Below are 18,319 nucleotides of genomic sequence, written 5' to 3'. Positions count from 1 at the left end.
GGGCCCCATGGCACAGGTCAGAGCTTTGCCCAACGCACTGCCTTTCCCTGAAAAAGCCGTTCCTGTCTACCTGATTCTGCAACTCCTCCTTCAAGGCCTAGCTCAAGCTCCTGACTGGGAATCCCTCCTGAATTCATGCCTGGGGAGCTGCTCGCCCCAGTCTCTGTGTCCCCAGCCCCAGGAGCAGGTCTATCTAATTCTGTAGCTCTTCCTTTATCTGATCTAGGCGAACACATGTATTTGCACATGGACCCCTGAGGCAGCCAGGCCTGGCCCCGGAAGCACTCAGTTATTTCTCCCTCTGGAGCCTGAACATTTTGAAACTGCTATGGGAAGGAGCAGAATGGGCCAGTAGAGCCCCTGCCATTAGGCGGGTGCCTCAGCCAATCCTCAAGCCACTCTTGTGTCTATCTGCCAGATTAGGAAACAGACTCAGAAAGAAGAGGGGAGACTGTGGGGCTGGGATGATTCAGTTCCACTGGCCACCATGCCACCTGAGATGACAGGAAGCTGGACACTGGAACCCCATCCTCATACCAATGAGAGCATAACACACCCTCCCCACTGAGCCCCACCAGCCACCTGCAGCTGACCCCCAGGCCCTGCCCACACCGGCTCCCAGCACCTCACCTGTGATCTTGGGGATGCCTTCCAGCCGAGGCACGGGCAGCAGGACGATGACACCCTGGTCAGTGCCCACCCAGAGCAGACCCTGGCAGATCAGGAGGCTGGTGACACACAGGTTCTTCTGACCTGCAGAGAGAGAGGAAGGCTGAGCAGTGCCTTCCTGTGCCTTCATGGCACAGTGGGCTCCTCCCCTGAAACCAGCAAGAAGCTGGAATGGTGGGGTGGGTAAGAGCTGTGGCTTTGGGGGCTGACCTGCCTCAGGTCTGGCCATGTGGTCCCCCAGCTGAGTGCTCCCTCTAACCAGCCTCAGTTTCCTCCTGTGTAAAGTGGGGCTGCCATGCAGATGCACTGGGGGAACACCATGGGCAAAGTGCCTGGTCTGTGTTTGCTCTCAGTACACGGCAGCCAGGTCATCTGGCACAAAGGGTTGTCCAAGGGTGACCCATGCAGGGATCTAGCCAGACAGCTGCAGGCAAACCCAGGGAAGACTGGGAAGGTGCAAGCTTCCCATAGGTGTTGGTGCAGATGGAAGGCATGAGAAGGGCCATTTGGGGCTTGCGAGGCATCAAGGTGAATCTGCTGCAGCCCCTCAGGGCCTGCCCATGTGGGCACTTCTTTGGATGAGCTCACAGCACACCCTGCAGGCCCCGGCCCGAGAGGGAAGCAGAAAACTCTCTGATGGGAAGCAGCCTGTTTCTGATGACAGTCCAGATGCATTGTTTTTAGCTCTCCCCTCAGTGCTGTCTCTTCATTTTAGCAAGAATGGCAATGTCAGGGAGGGCGTGGTGGGGGGCTCCCCTGCTCCTGACAAAGAGGATACCGGCTGTGGGCTGCCCGGCACAGTGGCCGAGAACAGGGCTCCGGAGCCAGGCACGGGGTTCACACCTTGATTCTGCCGCTCTCCAGCTATGTAACCCAGGGCCCTTCCTAAACTCCTCTGGGCCACGGTGTCCTCATTTGTAAAAGGGAACAAGGATGATACAGTCATGTGTCATATAAGGACCTTTCAATCAACAAGACCACGTATACAATGGCAGTCCTATATGACCATAATGCTGTGTTTTCACTGTTCCTTTTCGATGTTTAGATACACAGATACTCTTCACTGGGTTAAATGAATGTAAAACAACCCTGTGCCCGCACATGGCACAATGGGCACTACCTGCTGTCATCGCTGCTGCTGTGCTGCTGCCAATGATTCTGAGCAATGGGAATGGGCAAGAGGGAAAGAAGGGAGTGCAGGGGCAGGAGGCCCGCCTCCGAGGGGCTGAGGGGCGTGGGATACAGGCTGCCGGCTCAGGGACAGACCCCCCACCACCACATCACACACAGGGTAAACAGCTTTGCCACACTCCCTTGGGCTTCACTGGGCACCTGCCTTTCCACAGGGCTGTCTCCTTCTCACCCTAATCTTGCTGCCCTCTGGGAGAGGCTTAGGCTGCATTCTAGAAAGTTCCCACTTTCTGACACTTCTGGTCCATGGATCACACTTGAAAAAACACAGCTTTGGAGTTTTCAAAGCACTTGTATACCTGCTCTGATCTGACACAAGCCTTGCAACAGCCAAGACATCTGCAAGACGCAAATGCTGGCCCCAATTTAGCTATGGATGTGAAGGCTCAAAGAAGCCCCCAGCTGGTGGGTGCACAGTAGGGTGGGGCTGAGGTCTGCTGCTCACCACCGCCTAGTGCTTCCATCGCCTCTCTGCTCCTGCGCCTCTCACTTCACCTCCATACATGTGGGTGTATGCGCCTCCTCTGCAGCGCAGGCACAGAAAGGGCATGGCTCTCTCACCCCAAATGGGAGGTTACCGACTCGGGGTATACCCGGCACTGCCTAACACAGTGTGCCATCCCATCAGCCATCCATTTATTTACCTCCCAGGTGCCTGCTGGGTGCCAGACCCCACACTCAGTACTGGGGGCACAGCTGGGACCATGTATACAGAATCCCTGTCTTAAGGAGCAGACATTCTAGAACTTTCTTTGATGATGGACATGTTTCCTACTATGCTGTCCAATTGGACAGCCATCAGCCACATGTGGCTTCCAAGCACTGTAAATATAGCTAGTGGCACCGAGGGACCAAATGTCTTATTTTCGTTCATTGTAATAATGGCTACTGTATTTGACACAGAGACATAAAGAGGAGATGCGGGAAACAAAAACAGAAACAAGGGATGTAAATGCCAGGCAGAGGATAAAAGCAGGGCAAACGGAGCAGAGCCAGTGAGCGCTCCAGGGTCTTCATGCCTCCCTCTGCTTCCTGGAAGGATGAGAAGGCAGGCGTGAGACTGAAATCCAGGCGACAAGGAGGAAGTGGCCACACCAAGAACTGAGCCAAGAAGCAGGAGACAGGGCATGCAAAGGCCCTGTGGCAGGCAGGAACTCAGCCAGTCTGTGGAGCAGACTGAGGCCAGTACAGCTGGGCCACAGGAGGCAGACTCCAGAGGGTAAGAAGAGGGGATGGGTCAGGGACAGGACTGGGGCTCTTCATTCTGGCTGCTGTGAAAAGCTACTGGAAGGTCCAGGCAGGGGAGTAGTGTGACCCGATTTGAGTAGAATGTTCTAGCTGCAGTTGTGGAGGGTGGGAGTAGGAGGCACAAGGAGGCCAGCAAGGGCTCCTGCAGCTGTGTAGGCAGAAAGGGCAGTGGCCGAGACTTGGTGATGGCAGTGAGGTGAGGAGAGGCCAAGCTGTTTGAGACATATTTGGAGCAAAATGACACAGCTGCTGGGAGAGGGGAGCAGGGGTGGGTGGAGGAAGGAACCCAGAATGGCACTGAGGCTGCTCTGCCTGGAGCAGATGGGTGCATGGCAGTGCCACAGCCTGGGATGGCAAAGGAGCAGGTTTGGGTGTTGAAGCCCAGAGCTCCTGGCTGGATGTGTGGTCTGAGACACGTATTAGACACCCAAGTGGAGCTATGTAGCAGGCAGAGGGATTCGAGGCTGGCAGTGTGATACAAACTCAAACAAATCACTTTCATAGTGTCCATTCAATGTGGAAACGCAAACCACGTTGAAGAAAAAGCCCACTAGTGACTTACAGACTGGATCACAGAGGCTATTTCGCAAACAGTATCTGGGTGTCTCTGTGGCTGGGACTATGTCCCACACCTACATCCATTCCAAAAGTGAAGGCTCAGAATTATGATGGCAAGTTTCCAGTCCAGGGCCAGGCCCCCAGCCATCCTGAACCGGCCGACATGGGATGTCAGGCCAAGAGCTGCTTTCCTCAACACCTGGTAAAGATCTGTGATGACCTTATTGTGCTATTGGTTTATTTATTGCAAGCTTTGTGAGGGCAGCAGCTTATCTGTATATTCATAGTTGACTCCCCAACTCCTAGCCAAGTACCTTGGCTCATGGTAGACTCTCAAGAAGTATCTGTGAGTGTATCAGTAAATAAATGGATGGATGGATGGATGGATGGATGGATGGATGGATGGACAGACAGAAGGATGGATGGACAGACGGATAGACAGACAGACGGATGGAGAACAGATGGATGGTTGGACAGATGGATGGACAGATTGATGGATGGATGGATGAAGGAAAGGAGAAAACTTGGACACTTCTCTCATCCATCAATGAGTACTACAAACCTACCTTGCTCAATTTTGTAATTATTAGAAATATTAAATATACACACACATATGTACACACATAATATCGACACACAATTGAGCACAGCTCTTAGCCCATCGTATACAATCAATAAATAGAGGCTATTAGGATAATGTTTATGATTATTAAAAGGATCTAGACGCTAATGTCTTAAGATCAGCTCCATCAGAGCCATAAACCCACAAGAACAATAAAGCCAAGAGAGGGGAGGGTGGTGAATTTTTCACTCCACATGCCTCATCACCTCCCTCTCCAAGCCCCACAGGGCATGGAGACCGGCAGGAGACCATTTCCCGAAGCCCCTGCATCCTCCTGGCCCCCGCTGGACAGGGAAACCGACAAATGAGAGGAAGGCAAGCAAGAAACCGAAAGAGATGCCGGAATTGAGAAATGACTTCATCTGCAGATCTCATTCTGGGGCCTTCCACCTCCCCCTCCGCCTCAAGGAAAAGAGCAAGACACTTCACAAACAGTCCAAAAGAAAAAAATTTCTAATGGTGAATAAATATTTTATCACAGAGACTTAATGCAGCAGTGTTCAACTCACCCAAGCCATCTATCTGGAGATATACAACTTTAAAAAGCTTAGGCTCTCGGAGAACATTTTATTAATGACCTGTCTAGTTAAAAGGAGGAGGGAGTTTAGGTTAAAAAATGCATTAATACCAGTCGGGTATTCGAGTGGAAGAAAGGGGTCAGGGGAAGGAAGCGTGATAAATTTTTAACACACCCTAAAAAAAAATCCACACTTAGTGGAGGAACAAATTTATTACTAATTATGCAATTATTTCATTTGGTGGTGTGGGGGAAGAAAAAAATACTTAAAAGCCTTTTTAAAATATCTCTAATAAAGAATTTAAGAATCCTGCTGTGCTATGCTTCTGTGAAGGCGCAACGTGGGGTAGGTCTGAAGCTGCCCCCCATACTCTGGTCCCCAGCACAGTGGCTGGGGCTGACTGGGGCTGGCTGGGGCTGGCTGGGGCTTGGAGCTCAGGGAGCCATTCTCAGATATGAGGGGTAAGCAGGACCTGGCCTGGCAGGGCCCCAGACTCCCCAGGGTTGCTGATTAGGAAAGTTCATTCCTGAGGAAAGGAGGGAACCTTCAGGAAACCCCATACTCTGGAACCTCAGCCTATACCCAGCCCTCTCCAGGGTTCAGCCTCAGGTAGGTCTGCAAGAGAGAGGTCACCTCTGCCTGCCCCAATGCAGCTGACGCAATAGGGATGGTACTGACCTGGGACGTCTTAGGGTGGGCAAGGAGCCCTCATGGGAGACACATGGTGGGTACACCGTAAAGACGATGACTAGGACGATGATGGCAAATGTCACCATCACAGACTGCCACTGGCTTGAGATTAGAACTGTGGGCACTGTCCTCACACTGTCCCATGCCACACCCACACCTGCCCTGCGGGGTGTAGACTGAGGGTGGGAGGCAGGTGCTCTGCATGCTCCCAGTCAGAGCTGGAAGGCCAGGGGACAGGGATTCCAGGAGGAATTCTGACTCCAAGCTCTAGTGTACCCCAGCCAGCATGGCCAAGCTGATTCCTATCTCCGCCCTTCATTGTACGAGAGCCCGTGGGGATGATCCTTGCTCTGTCTTGTCAGCACTGAGATGGCAGACCAGTCATTTCACCTCCTGAGCCCCAGCTCACCTGACCCTCAAATCATCATCGTAACAACAAATGCCCTCCCTTCCTTAAAGGGTAACTGCAAAGAGTAAGTAACACAACAGACGTGAGCACAAGAGTGAAACGCAGTAAAGTCAGGTCGTCCGGGCAGGAGCGGCTGTTCTAACCACAGCAGGGTCTGTCACACACCCTGCCTCCCACCACCTAATCAGCTTGACTCTCTCTCATGCTCCTCTTCACCGACATGGAGATTCCAAAGATTTTTTTTAAAGCCCATAAGATTATCCATTTCTTCATTGTTCCACTAACTTGAAATAATTTAGCTATCAGAGGAAATGTGGAGATAGTTTCATGATACAGAGACATTTTTATCGTAGTTAAAATGGATTGAACTTGTATAATGGTAAAATACTATGAAATAAGAAGGGAGGAAGGAGGGAAGAGGGGAGGAAGGAGGGGAGGAAGGAGGGAGGAGGTGAGGAAGGGAGGAAGAGAGGGAGAGAGGAAGAGAGGGAGAGAGGGAGGGAGGGAGGGAGAGAGGGAGGGGGAAGGAGGCGGCCCAAACACAGGTCCCACCAAGCCTCCCACACACCCCAGGAGAACGTCAGAGAAGGGTTCAGTCTCATTGGGCACCTGCCACCCTGCCAGCCCAGGACAGCCACCTTCCCAGCCCTGGCAGCATTTATGCTCACAACAATCCCCAAGCTGGGAACTACATCCCATCTTACAGAGGGATGAGGGGCTCTGGGAGATTAAGGGACTTGTCTGATACTACACGGTGGTCAAGCCCAGCCTCAAGCCAAGTCTCCTTCCCCACTACACACAGTAGGATGCTGAACTGAGTCCAGCCTGATGTGACTTGTGGTTCTGCATCTGGCCCACTGCAAGACCAAGGGCAAGATGCCTGGCCTGCTGAAACCAATCTCAGTGTCACCATCTGTAACATGGGGACGATCCCCAGATGTGGGGTTAGGGTGAATGATATCCTGTCCATAAGCACTTGGGGCCTCATCACCTCGGGCCCGGGCAGGGTGGCACTTATTCCACTGTTGTGACTGCTGTGGACTGCGTTGTTAGTAACCACCACTCCCGTGCGACCAGTTCAGACTCAAGGACCATCGTGACTGGCCGGGGGAAGCAGAAACCAGGGTGATTTCCAGCCCCTCGAGCTGGAGTGAGGGACCAAGCCCCAGGGGTAGGCAGAGATCCCCAAGGCTCCTGCAGTGCTGGCGAATGTGCCTGCACTCACGGTGGCCTCATAAGACAGGACGCTCAACCCTGCTGGGTGCACAGCTGCCCCCAGACTCTGCCACTGTCCATCTGCCAGGTCCTGTGACAATCAGCTCCAGGCCCCTGCCTGCCACTCGGGCTATGTTTCCCTGGCCCCAGGGTCCTTTGGCTCTCCCAGCTACTGCACCCAAGCCCTGCCTGGGTCACTGGGACAAGATAGAGCCACTGTGCCCTCCCACACTGGCCGCAGGTCAGTCTTTCTAGGGGAAGCTGGGCCGAGGAGGGGAAGCAAGGGTAGCTGATGCCTGCTGGCCCCATGGGCTGCTCTGAAGCCAGTTGGGGTGAGAATGGGCATGGCCCTGCATCTTGGGCAGCAGATGGTAAGGAGGGGCTGAGAGCCAACTCCATGGAGGCCTTGGGCAGTTACATTAGGTGAGCTCCAGTCTTAATTCTTTGCCACCATTCCCCTCCACCATCAATCCTGTCCACCTCATCTACAAAAGCCAGGCAGGAGGGGTCCCAGCCACAGTGGATGCCATCCAAACCCACAGACCAGGAGGCCAAGAGGGACATTTGCCTTTCTTAGAAAAACCTCTAAGGACAGAGACCCTCCGTTGGCCTTCTCACTTTCCCTTCACCTCGTCCTGCAGGGGATCTGATGCAGAATTGGGTGTTTGGTCAACCTGGGGAGTGGGACAGTGCAGAAAGGCCTGGGTTCCTGCCAGCATGGCCTTTCCTTAGGAGCTGTCTGACTTCGGAGGGTCCCCTGGGCTAGGGGTCACTTCCTGAGCACCCTAGGCTGCTGTGATGTGGTAGCTGGGCACAGTGACAAGGGGCTTTGAGATGACAGTCTCAGGTGTGAATCCCAGCCCCACCACTTCCTGGGGAGTGCCCCACCTTAAAGCCCCAGTTTTCAGGTCTGGCAAGGGAAAATGCGATGGGCTGCACAGGTTGCACCACTGCCAGGCCGTGGAAGGTGCTCCGTGACTGTCAGCTTCCACCCTTCCCACAGCAGCCTCACCTGGCAGGAGGAAGGTGGTCCTAGTGGCTATATTGATCTCTTGCAGATGCTCCAGGGTCTCAGTGTGGAAGAGGCGGATGGAGGTGCCGGAGGAGAAGGCCATCCAGACGCCACTGCCCGCCTTCACCATGTGCGTCACGCTCACCGCCTCGTCCTGGTGCGCCTCGAAGCTTTGCTGTGGCACAAAGGGAGGGGTGTCAGTGCTGGCTGGGCCTGCCAGCTGAGCCTCCCAGCAAACCCTCACCCCTGGGCCAGACATTTTCACATTCTTCAAAAGCACAAGCTACTCAGGGCTGGAAGGGAACCTTAGAAGCCCAGCAGTGCTGGGTTGGCCAAAGTTTAACAAGTGTCTGGGAATCCTGGTCCACAGGGTTTGCCAGTTTCCACAGTGTAAATATTGTAACGTGGCTAGTTGCAAACCACCACCATGATGTCACCGAGTGAGCACAGGAAAGACATGTACACGCTCACTCACGAGCCGACAGGACCAGGTACAATCCAGTGACTCCTCAGAGCTTCACCTTACAGAAGGGAAAAATAGAGCCGAAAATCACAAAAGAAGGTGCGGTTTACGTAAAGGATTTAAAGTGACAGTGGATACCGACAGAATGATCAGGGAAGGAACGCGGATAACATGGGCCAAATGCTCATCTTTCACAGTGAGGAGACAACAGGTAATGTCCCAAAAGTGATACATCAAGAAGCAGCAGAGGGAACAAGTTCGGGTCCTGAGGAAAGTGCCAGGTGGATTAAAACCAGGACAGGTGAAAAGCATTCTCTTCTAGAAAGCAGGGCTGAGATTGGGAATGGGAAGAGCCTTTTGGGATAAACCATTCTGTGCATTGATTTTTTTTCTTGCAAGTGTATATACAATTTTGATTTTAAAACAAACAAAATCTTCTTTTAAGAGAAGATACAAATGATTAGGCTTCCCATCCACCAAAAGAGAAAGTCTAAGTTCCTTCCCTCAGCATTTGGGGCCCCGGCACTGCCCCCACTCCTGCTCTTCCTTGAGGAGTCCCTACATGTCAGGCCAGCCGACGCTCAGGTCGTACTACACAGCCTCACCTCTGCCCTCTCCATGACTTGTGCACGGCACCCACCCCGACTCCCCAACTGTCCTCCTTCAACATCTGAAGACTCTGATTCAGGGTGGCGTTCCCCCATCCAGGAGGCAGGCCCCACCCACCCACAGAGCAGCTGCTGCCTTCTGAATGCCACGCCCTGCTGTCCAGCCTGGAATACCTACCCCATTCTGTGGCTCTGCTTGGCCACTTCCCACATAAGACTGTGGACTCCAAGGACAGAGCCTGTGCCTCAGGCCCCTTAGTACCTGTCCCCTGCTTGGCACAGTTCCAGCACAGTAAAATTTGATCGAAGAATGAATGGATGGACACTTGAATTCCATCTACAACACTCAGATGTTACTAACTCGGGCACACCAGGCTGGAAACAACCTAAACACCCAGGCCTTGGGCACAGCCAGGTAACTGGGAGGCTCCAGCTCTGCACTGTCCTCCCTAAATATAAACTCACACTTATAGACACAGCATGAGAAACCACAAGAAAATGTGAATGCTACAGAAAATGAAAAGAAAGAAAGCCACATCCAAAGCTGGGGGAAGAAAGGGGCAGGGGAGGGAGAGCTGCGCCCTGAGGCTTACTCCAGGAGCAGGGCGGGGTGCTTTTCCTCTTTTCCAGCTTTCTGGGTCTTCTCCTTTTTCCATAAAGAATATGTCCTGGGTGGAAGCCCAAGACCGCAGGAGGATCTTGGATGGGACGTTTACTTGGGATCCCACCTGCTATTAAATCTGACTTCCTTAACACCTTTACAGGCCCAGACCTCAGTTTCCCCATGTGTAAGTTGAGGCTGCTATGAGGATTACAGGGATCCAGGTGAGGAGAGCTGGGCACAAGTCTGGTGCCTAGGAGGGTCTCATTTATTCAGCAGATGTTCTTGAGTCCCTACTATGTGCCTGGGGTGGGTCTAAGTGCTGGAAATGTGGTGATGACTGCAAGACCTACTCTTGTGGGGCAAACGTTCCCAGGGCAGGAGGCAATTAAAACAAAGGAAGATTTCATCAAGCAGTGAGACACAGAAACTTGGTGCACAGAAATAATACTAACAGCCATTATGATTGCGGTCAGGGAAGGTCTCTCTAGGAGGTGACATTAGTGGGAGACCTGAATGATGGGGAGGAAATGGCCCCGAGATGATTGGGAGGAGGGGGAAGAGCATTCTAGGCAGAGGGCACAGCAGTGCAAAGGCCTGGGTGCAGGAATGAGAAGCAGAGGGACACGGGAGTGGGACAGGCCAGAGCAGGCGGGGTCAGATCAAACTAGGCCACCTTGGAATCCATGGGGAAAAGTTCAGATTTTATTTGCCCACTAGAGGGCGTTGAGCTGGTAAGTGACAGGGTCAATTTTACTTTTAAAGTTCAGTCTGAAAATGGTGTGGGGAAGGCTGGCTTCCTGATCCAGCCCCCAAAGACCTCATGTGGGCTTAGCAAGGGGAGCAGGAGGAACAGGATTTGGCTTTTTTGCCCTGGAGGGTGGCCCCAGCTCCTTTCCCAGCTCAAATTACTAAGCAGTTTCTCCCTGACTTAAGGAAGCTCTTGCGGGTTGGGGGTCTCCATGGGCAGCCAAGCCACTGAGCTCTGGGCTCATTCCTGATCAGAGTGTGGGGACCAGGAGGGCAAGACTGTGAGCTGTTCAAGGAAACTGCTTTTTCTAAGTCAGTCCCTGACAGCTGAACTGCGAGTAGCAAGGGAGGCAGGGGGAGGCAGGGGACGGTAGGGGGAGGCAGGGAAAGGTGGGGGAGGCAGGAGAAAGTGGGGGGAGGCAGGGGAAGGTGGGGGGGAGGCAGGGGAAGGTGGGGAAGGCAGGAGAAGGTGGGGGGAGCAGGAAAGTCCAGGCTTCCCAGAAGAGGGGAGGGCAGAGAAAGAGAGAGAGACAACAGCGTGGGTCCTCTCCCCAGGGTCAGGCTGCTCTTGGGGTGGGGGTTCTACTGCACAGCTCACCCCTTACCAGGGAGATGCCCCAAGAGCAGAAGCTGTATTTCCTCGCAGACTGAAAGTTCACTAAAGGAAGGGACATGGTGTCTCCATTGGGTAGGAGTCCCCGCAGGAGCAAGGACAGAATCTTATATCAGGCTGGGTACGCTCAGAGGAAGGGAACTGTCTCCCCTCTCAGACTGGGGGCTCAGGCTAAGGGCTCTGGAGGTATCAGGGTGTCTCTTCCTCTTTTCTTAGCCATCCACTCCCTCCTCAGAGAAGGCGCAGGTACAGGAGACTCGGAGCCTCTGATTTTGGGGTGAGATCACGCCTCCTTGCAGCCTACACGAGGTCAGGTGTGATAGTCCATGCGGTGTCGAGGAGAGACCGTGTCCCCATCTCTCTAGCCTTCCACCCATATCTGCCCCCTACAGCCCGAGCAGTCCTGCCTTTAGGTTCTTTCTTCCTGAGACGTATGCTTCTTCAAGGAAACACGAGGAATAGTTTTGTTTTGCCAAACCAGCCTGCATGAGGAATCCAGGAGGAAGGAAACCTCCCGCAAGGACTTGCTGGGAAAAGCCAGCTGAGGCAGCATCGGCCCCAATCAGATGAGGACAGTGAGCCCAAGAGGGCCCCCTCGGCTCCTGCTTTTGGTGAGCAGTGGGGCAAATGGCTGGGCCAGCAGGACAGTCAGTGAAACCCAATGTGCTTTTGCCTGCAGGCTTTTCCAAAACAAAGCATGCAGCTCCTTGCTCATGGATGCACAGGCAGTCACACATTAAGGTATCTGCATGCTCACACTCGTGCAGCCAGCCTCCCACCTGACTCCCAAGAAAAGATCGGGAGCATTTCCTGCCTCCAAAAAAGCTAAGCACGCTGAAACCCAGAGGCTGGGAGCACGAAAGCTGCACCTGAATCTGCAGCCAGCCAGCCCTGTGTGCTGCCGTCAGAATCTAATTAAAAGAGAAGTCGGTGGTGGAAATCCAGGCTCATTTCTCCAGTGGCATAACAAGTCTGTCTCCAGGCCCAGAGGGCTTTGCAGAAGGCTTGTGCAAACCTGCCGAGCCCAAAGGGGTGAGGCGGGCAGGGGGAAGGGCAGGATTGAATAGGAAGAACGGCACAGCATCTCCAACCCCAGCCCCAGCCCCAGCCCAGAGAGTCTCAGTTACCTCTGGGCTCCTGGGTCCCCTCCTGGAACCTGGAGGAGCCTGGAGTCCTGCCTGAGCCTCCTGAGCCCACAGGGTAGGGAGTGGGTGGAGCCAGAGAGACATGCTGCATCACAGGTCTCAGAGGGGCAGAGGGATTGAGCCTGGCACCCAGGTGAGAGCAGGGGGGAAGCTCTCACTGCCCACTGGGCTTGCTGCTAGCAGGTCACACAGTTCATTTCATTTTCCAAATACAAGGTATGCATGTACCTGAGAGTACTCAGAGTTCATTGCTAGGGGAGGCTGTCAGCTCACCCAACTCCGCTCTCCTCCGAGCCAGGAAAGAGAAACCCTGCTCACCCAGCACCCCAATCCCAGGCCATGCACCTCCAGACCTGTCCTCTCTCCATTGGCTAGTCTGGGAGGCCCAGAAGTATGGGGTTGGTGGGGTGGGGGGGCTGTCCTACTCGTCAAGAGGCCTCTATCCCCCTCATCCCTGAAAAAGGCCACCTGCCCACCAGCCACCAGGACGGGCCAGTGTTTCCTGCCCCGTCGGCTTCCATGATCCAGGTACAGCTATTTACTGGGGCAGGTGGGGAGGGGTGCTCACCCTGCACCAGAAACCATGCTGTTAGGATTATGTACTAGAGCAGCCATCTATAAACAGTGCCCCTTAGGCTACATCCAGCCTGCACCGGTTTTGGTAAATGAAGCCTTATTGGAACACAGTCACACCCACGTTGAAAAGAATCCGCTCAAGTAGCTCAAGGTGGCAGCATTCCAACGGTACACCTCTGGTCCCCCTGAAGGACAAGATGATCTGCAAGAGAATCCTCAACTTCCTCGGCAGGCTTGGAGGTGGTGGGGCGGGCACAGGGATTCTGAAACCACGCAGTGGGCTGAGATACATGGATGTTATTAGGAGCCAGGGTTTCCACATGGAGGAGAGAGTCCAGTGTGGAATGGGAGAGACCAGGGTAGACGCCAGGATCTCAAATTTAAACTGGAGATATCAAAATGAATGCCAACTCGAGAGTTCTTCCCCGGCCCTGTCCACTGGAAGTGCCTGGAGGCAATGACGCTAGCCAGGGCACCCTGCAGAAATGCCTAGATCTTCTCACAGAGCTGAAAAGCAAGGAAGTGCTCAAAGAAAGATGGGGAAGAGTCCAAAGGACCCAGGAGCCATCACGAAGGGGCCCCCACTGGCCAAATTCTAGACCATTTGAACATCAAAAATAATAATGATGGTCCGGATTACAGCACACTGGACGTTTTTTTAATCTAGGAATTTGTAGTGATAGTAGGGCAGGGTGTGGAGTGGGGTCAGGGAAATCTCTGTAGCTAGTGACAACTAGTCAATGCAGAAGGTGGGGTAGAATTAGACAATGGTGACTGGCAATCACCAAGGATCACCCATGGATGACAAAGCCCCAGGGGGAAAGTTTGTGAAGGAACAGAATATTCACACAGTCTCCAAGAGTCACCCAAGGTGACTGAGTAATCACAAAGGGAAGCCAGCACCTTTAGATGGGGAGATCCGGCTGACTTACCCTAACCAAGTGATCAGGACAGCGCCAGCTGCTTTGCTTCCTCCTCAAGGACTAGTGGAAGGTTCGGTGCTCCCCTGACGCCCACCCCCACAGCACTTGGCCAAACGCTGGCACCTCACTGGGAGGAAAGGACCAGGCAATTCCAGACTGTGGGAACTTCTGTACAATGCTGGCTTGGACTTCTCAACAAAGTCAATATCATGAAGAAAACAAAAAAGCAAAGGGATTATTCTAGATTAAAAGGAGACTTGAGAGACATGAAAACCAAAGGCTGCGTGTGATTTCAGGCTGGACCCTGGATGGCATTTGGGGGAGCTGCTCTGAAGGATATTCTGGGGACATCTGCACCTGGACAGTATTCAGATAGCATCAGTGCCCTGATGCTAAATTCCTGAGTATGATATGCTATGCAGTTATGTGGGAGAAACATGCCAAAGTATCTAGGGGCAAAGGGTAATGATATCTGCAATTGATTTTTTTTTGCTTTTTTTTGAGATGGAGTCTCACTCAGTCACCCAGGCTAGAGTGCGGTGGCACCATCTTGGCTCACTGCAACCTCTGCCTCCCAAGTTCAAAAGATTCTCCTGCCTCAGACTTGCAAGTAGCTGGGACTACAGGTATGCACCACCACGTCCAGCTAATTTTTTGTATTTTTAGTAGAGAAGGGGTTTTACCATGTTAGCCGGGATGGCCTTGATCTCCTGACCTCATGATCTGCTCGCCTCAGCCTCCCAAAGTGCTCTAATTTTTAAAAAGTGAGTGTATGTCTATGTGTGTGTGTAATATGGAAGAGGATTGTAGCAAAACGTTAACAGTTAACTTGGTGAAGAATACCTATGTATTTATTGTATTATTCTCTCACCTTTCCTGTAGTTTGACATTTTTCAAAGTAAAAAGTTATGGGGGACTGGGCGCAGTCGCTCACGCCTGTAATCCCAGCACTTTGGGAGGCTGAGGTGGGTGGATCACTTAAGGTCAGAAGTTTGAGAGCAGCCTGGCCAACATAGTGAAACTGCATCTCTACTAAAATTATAAAAGTTTCTGGCATGGTGGCAGGCACCTGTAATCCCAGCTACTTGGGAGGCTGAGGCAGGAGAATCACTTGAACCTGGGAGGCAGAAGTTGCAGTGAGCTGAGATTGAGTCACTTTAATCCAGCCTGAGTGACAGAGTGAAACTCTGTCTCAAAGGAAAAAAAAGGTTATGGAAGAAAAGGCAAAGTAATTAAAAAAGAAAAAAAAAGCTGGCAGGCAGAGGGGTGGGCCTGGGTCTGCGTCCTCCAGCTCCCAGACCCCCACTACCCAGTGACTCAGTCTCCTCTGTCCTCCATCAGCTATACACAGGGACAGAAACAGAACATGCCTCTGGGCACGGTGAGGATTCGAGGGAGAGCGCTGGCACACTGTGAGCTGGGATGAACCCAGGTGAGCTGGGATGAACCCATGTGTCCTGCCCCCACCCACTGCCCCCTCCCTGCAGCCCCCCATCCGCCCACTGCAGGCACCCACATAGTTGGTTTCAGGTGAGCGATACTGCTCCAAATAGCGCTGACACAGCCCAACCTCTAGCCCTACAATATTTATGTGCCTCCAGGTGACGCTTCTGTGCATGGATTCCATAAATTCCCAGGGTGAGCAGCTCAGCACTCAAAGTCATTAGAGCTGAGATGTCAAGGAGCTGGAAGGCTCACTGGGTGCAGGGGCTCTCAGGGTCTTCGAGCTCCTAAGGAAACGGCAGGAGGCTGGCGGGGCTTCTACTTTCCAGCTACCCACTGTGTGCCAGGACTGTCCAATACCTGACTGGGCACTGTGCACAGTGTCTCACCTCACAGAGACTTTATGAAAAGAGAGGGGACAAGTCCAGGTGGCCCAGATGGGCAGGGGCAGGATGGAGCAGGGGCATGCACCTCGCTCCAAGCTCACTTGCTTTCTGCCAAGGGTCTCACAGAGGACCCTCAATACTGAGCACCAGAGCTGAGTGTGAGCATGGAGGGGCTGTGCCACCCACTCCCAGCCCAGTCGCCACCGAGCTGGCATGGGAGACACAGTCGTGGGCCCAGAGATCACCCATGACCACCTGCCTGCACTTCACCAACTCTGCCTCCCTTTAATCCCCACAGCCACCTGAGAGGTGGGCACCACCATTCCATCCTCATCACACAGCTAGGGCACAGAAATGGCCTGTGCAGAGCCACCCTGCCAGCAAGGGGCAGGGCTGGGAATTCAGACCCAGGGTCACATCCACTCTGCATGGCTGCACTGGGCATGAGAGAGGCTGAAATTAGCACAACCCCCTTCCCTTTCTTTATCTTGTTCTTATCAACACTTCACAGCTGAGGAAACAAACTGAGAGGCTAAATGAGGTCTGCAAAGTCTCACTGCTTAGGAAATGGGAGGAAAGTCAGATTCAAGCCCAGGGTGACCCATCCGACCCAGTTTTTCCAGGACTGTCCGGGCTGCCGCACTGGAAGCCCCAAACTCCAGGGAATTCCTCAATCCTGGTCAAAACAAGGCACTCGGTCACCCTAACAGGACTTCAGTGCCGATACTCAGCCTCCAAGCCATGGATAAATGCCTCTCTGTGGGCTCTGACTCCCCAACACTCCTGCCCTCAGAGTCTGACCTGGTTGAGGCCAAGAGGTTGTGCACCAGGAGTAGATCTGCCATGCCTAACGCATTTCTCAGGGAGGCTCCAATGCAACGGCTGCTCCACCACTTCCCAGCAGACTGCTTAGGGTCTCTGGGTCTCTGTTCATTTACCTGTAAGGTGGGGGTGAGGTCATTCCTGTCGAGCAGAGACTTCATTGGATGCTGGACTCTCCTAGCTCAGGGCCATGGTGGGAGCCCTCAAGGGACAGAGGGATGGACATCCCTGCCAGCTACAAATTTCCTTAACAATCCATTTTGGAATTGATTGTGCACAATTTGGTATCTTCAGTGTGTCTTTCTAGAACGATGGTCAACTATTTTTACCAGCATTTCCAAGAGGTCTGTAAACCACCCTCCAAAAAATTTTGTGTACCTCCAAAAAATTTAACAATTCCTATAGTAAGGCTGCCTTGTTACTAACCACACAAGAAGGTGGACAGCCAACAACCCAGACCAACGCATACAGAAAGCGCCACTGCAGAGAGTACTGTCCTGTCCCGGCTGTGCCAACATTTTTCCTTTGAAAACAAAATAAAACTAAAATCCGGCCGGGCGTGGTGGCTCACGCCTGTAATCCCAGCACTTTGGGAGGCCAAGGCGGGCAGATCACCTGAGGTCAGGAGTTCGAAACCAGCCTGGGCAACATGGCAAAACCTCATCTCTACTAAAAATACAAAATTAGCCAGGTGTAGTGACACATGCCTATAATCCCAGCTACTTGAGAGGCTGAGGCAGGAGAATCTCTTGAACCTGGGAGGCAGAGGTTGCAGTGAGCCGAGATCACGCCACTGCACTCCAGCCTGGGCAAGATGAGCAAAACTCTATCTCAAAAAAAAAAAAAAAAAAACTAAACTAAAAGCCATCAGCGCACCTGGCTATTCTGGAGGAAGTGGAATAGAAAAAGCATCTTGAAGTATGGGCTATTGATATTCTCATTAGTCCTGTTTAATTTCCTTTTGTTTTGTTTTTTTTTTTTTTTTCAATTATGACAGCCAGCCTAGCGTTTCTTCTCCAGCATCAACACTTTAGGAGGGAGGGCTGTGCCGCCGGCCACCTGGCCCCTCTAGGCCCTGAACCAGCACCTTTGCTGCTTCAGCCTCACCCTCTACAAGCAGGTGCCAGTGCTGAGCTAATGCCTGCACCTGCCCACCAACCTGGGGACCTGGTGAAGACTGAGCCAGAGAGGGAGTCAGGCATCTTCCAGCTCCTGCACAAGCTGGGCTGCCCTCAGCTCAGCTCAGCTCACCCACAGCCCCCATGAGGAAGGAAGGACCATCAGGCCTCTATTCAGAGAGGAAAGGGAGGCCCAGCAGAGGAGTGACCTGTGCAGGCAGCGGTGGCACCCAACCTGGGTCTGCATGGCATTCACGGTGGCCTGAGATTGTCTTGTTATCTATTTGCTGTTTGCAAGAAGCAGTCAAGCCACAGGCCCGGGGGCAGGTCCCAACCCTGCCACTTCCTGCCTTGGGTTCTTCCATTTTAAAGTGGACATGATCATATTAATAGTACCTACCGCACAGGGCTGCCATAAGATGACCTGAGTTGCTGCCAGCGGAGAGCTCAAAGCAGTCTCTGGGACCTAAGTGGGTGATAGTGGTCTCTCCTGCCATGATCCCTATCCCCTACCACATCAGAGAGACAGGTCTATGAGGGCAGGATCCACTGCTGGGACCCAGTGCCAAGCACAGGGACTGAAGTTCCAGCCAGTGCCCACCGTGGGCCAGAGGGGCTGGAAGAGCCGGGATGGCACCGACCGAAGGAGACACCAATACAGAGATAGAAGCTGAGATCAGCAGAGAGTGAGCATGCAAACCAGACCACCAGGGAGGGAGAGACGAGTGCTGAGAGAGAG

General features: G+C 53.0%; 1 protein-coding gene across 28 annotated transcripts in view; it reads right to left on the bottom strand.

Moving 5' to 3' along the window:
* ARHGEF10L (Rho guanine nucleotide exchange factor 10 like) overlaps window positions 1–18,319 on the bottom strand; it is a 182,888-nt gene that overhangs the window by 2,148 nt on the left and 162,421 nt on the right. For all 28 annotated transcript variants that reach the window (XM_078330518.1, XM_078330509.1, XM_078330514.1 and 25 more), the window contains 2 exons: window positions 8,133–8,307; window positions 631–753 (listed from right to left, as the gene is read on the bottom strand). In XM_078330518.1, the coding sequence (XP_078186644.1) occupies window positions 631–753; window positions 8,133–8,307 (298 nt within the window). The remainder of the gene's footprint in view (window positions 1–630; window positions 754–8,132; window positions 8,308–18,319) is intronic.

This window comes from Callithrix jacchus, chromosome 7 (genome assembly GCF_049354715.1).
Source record: "Callithrix jacchus isolate 240 chromosome 7, calJac240_pri, whole genome shotgun sequence".
Taxonomy (NCBI): domain Eukaryota; kingdom Metazoa; phylum Chordata; class Mammalia; order Primates; family Cebidae; genus Callithrix; species Callithrix jacchus.
This window is presented reverse-complemented; position numbering and strand designations above follow the sequence as displayed.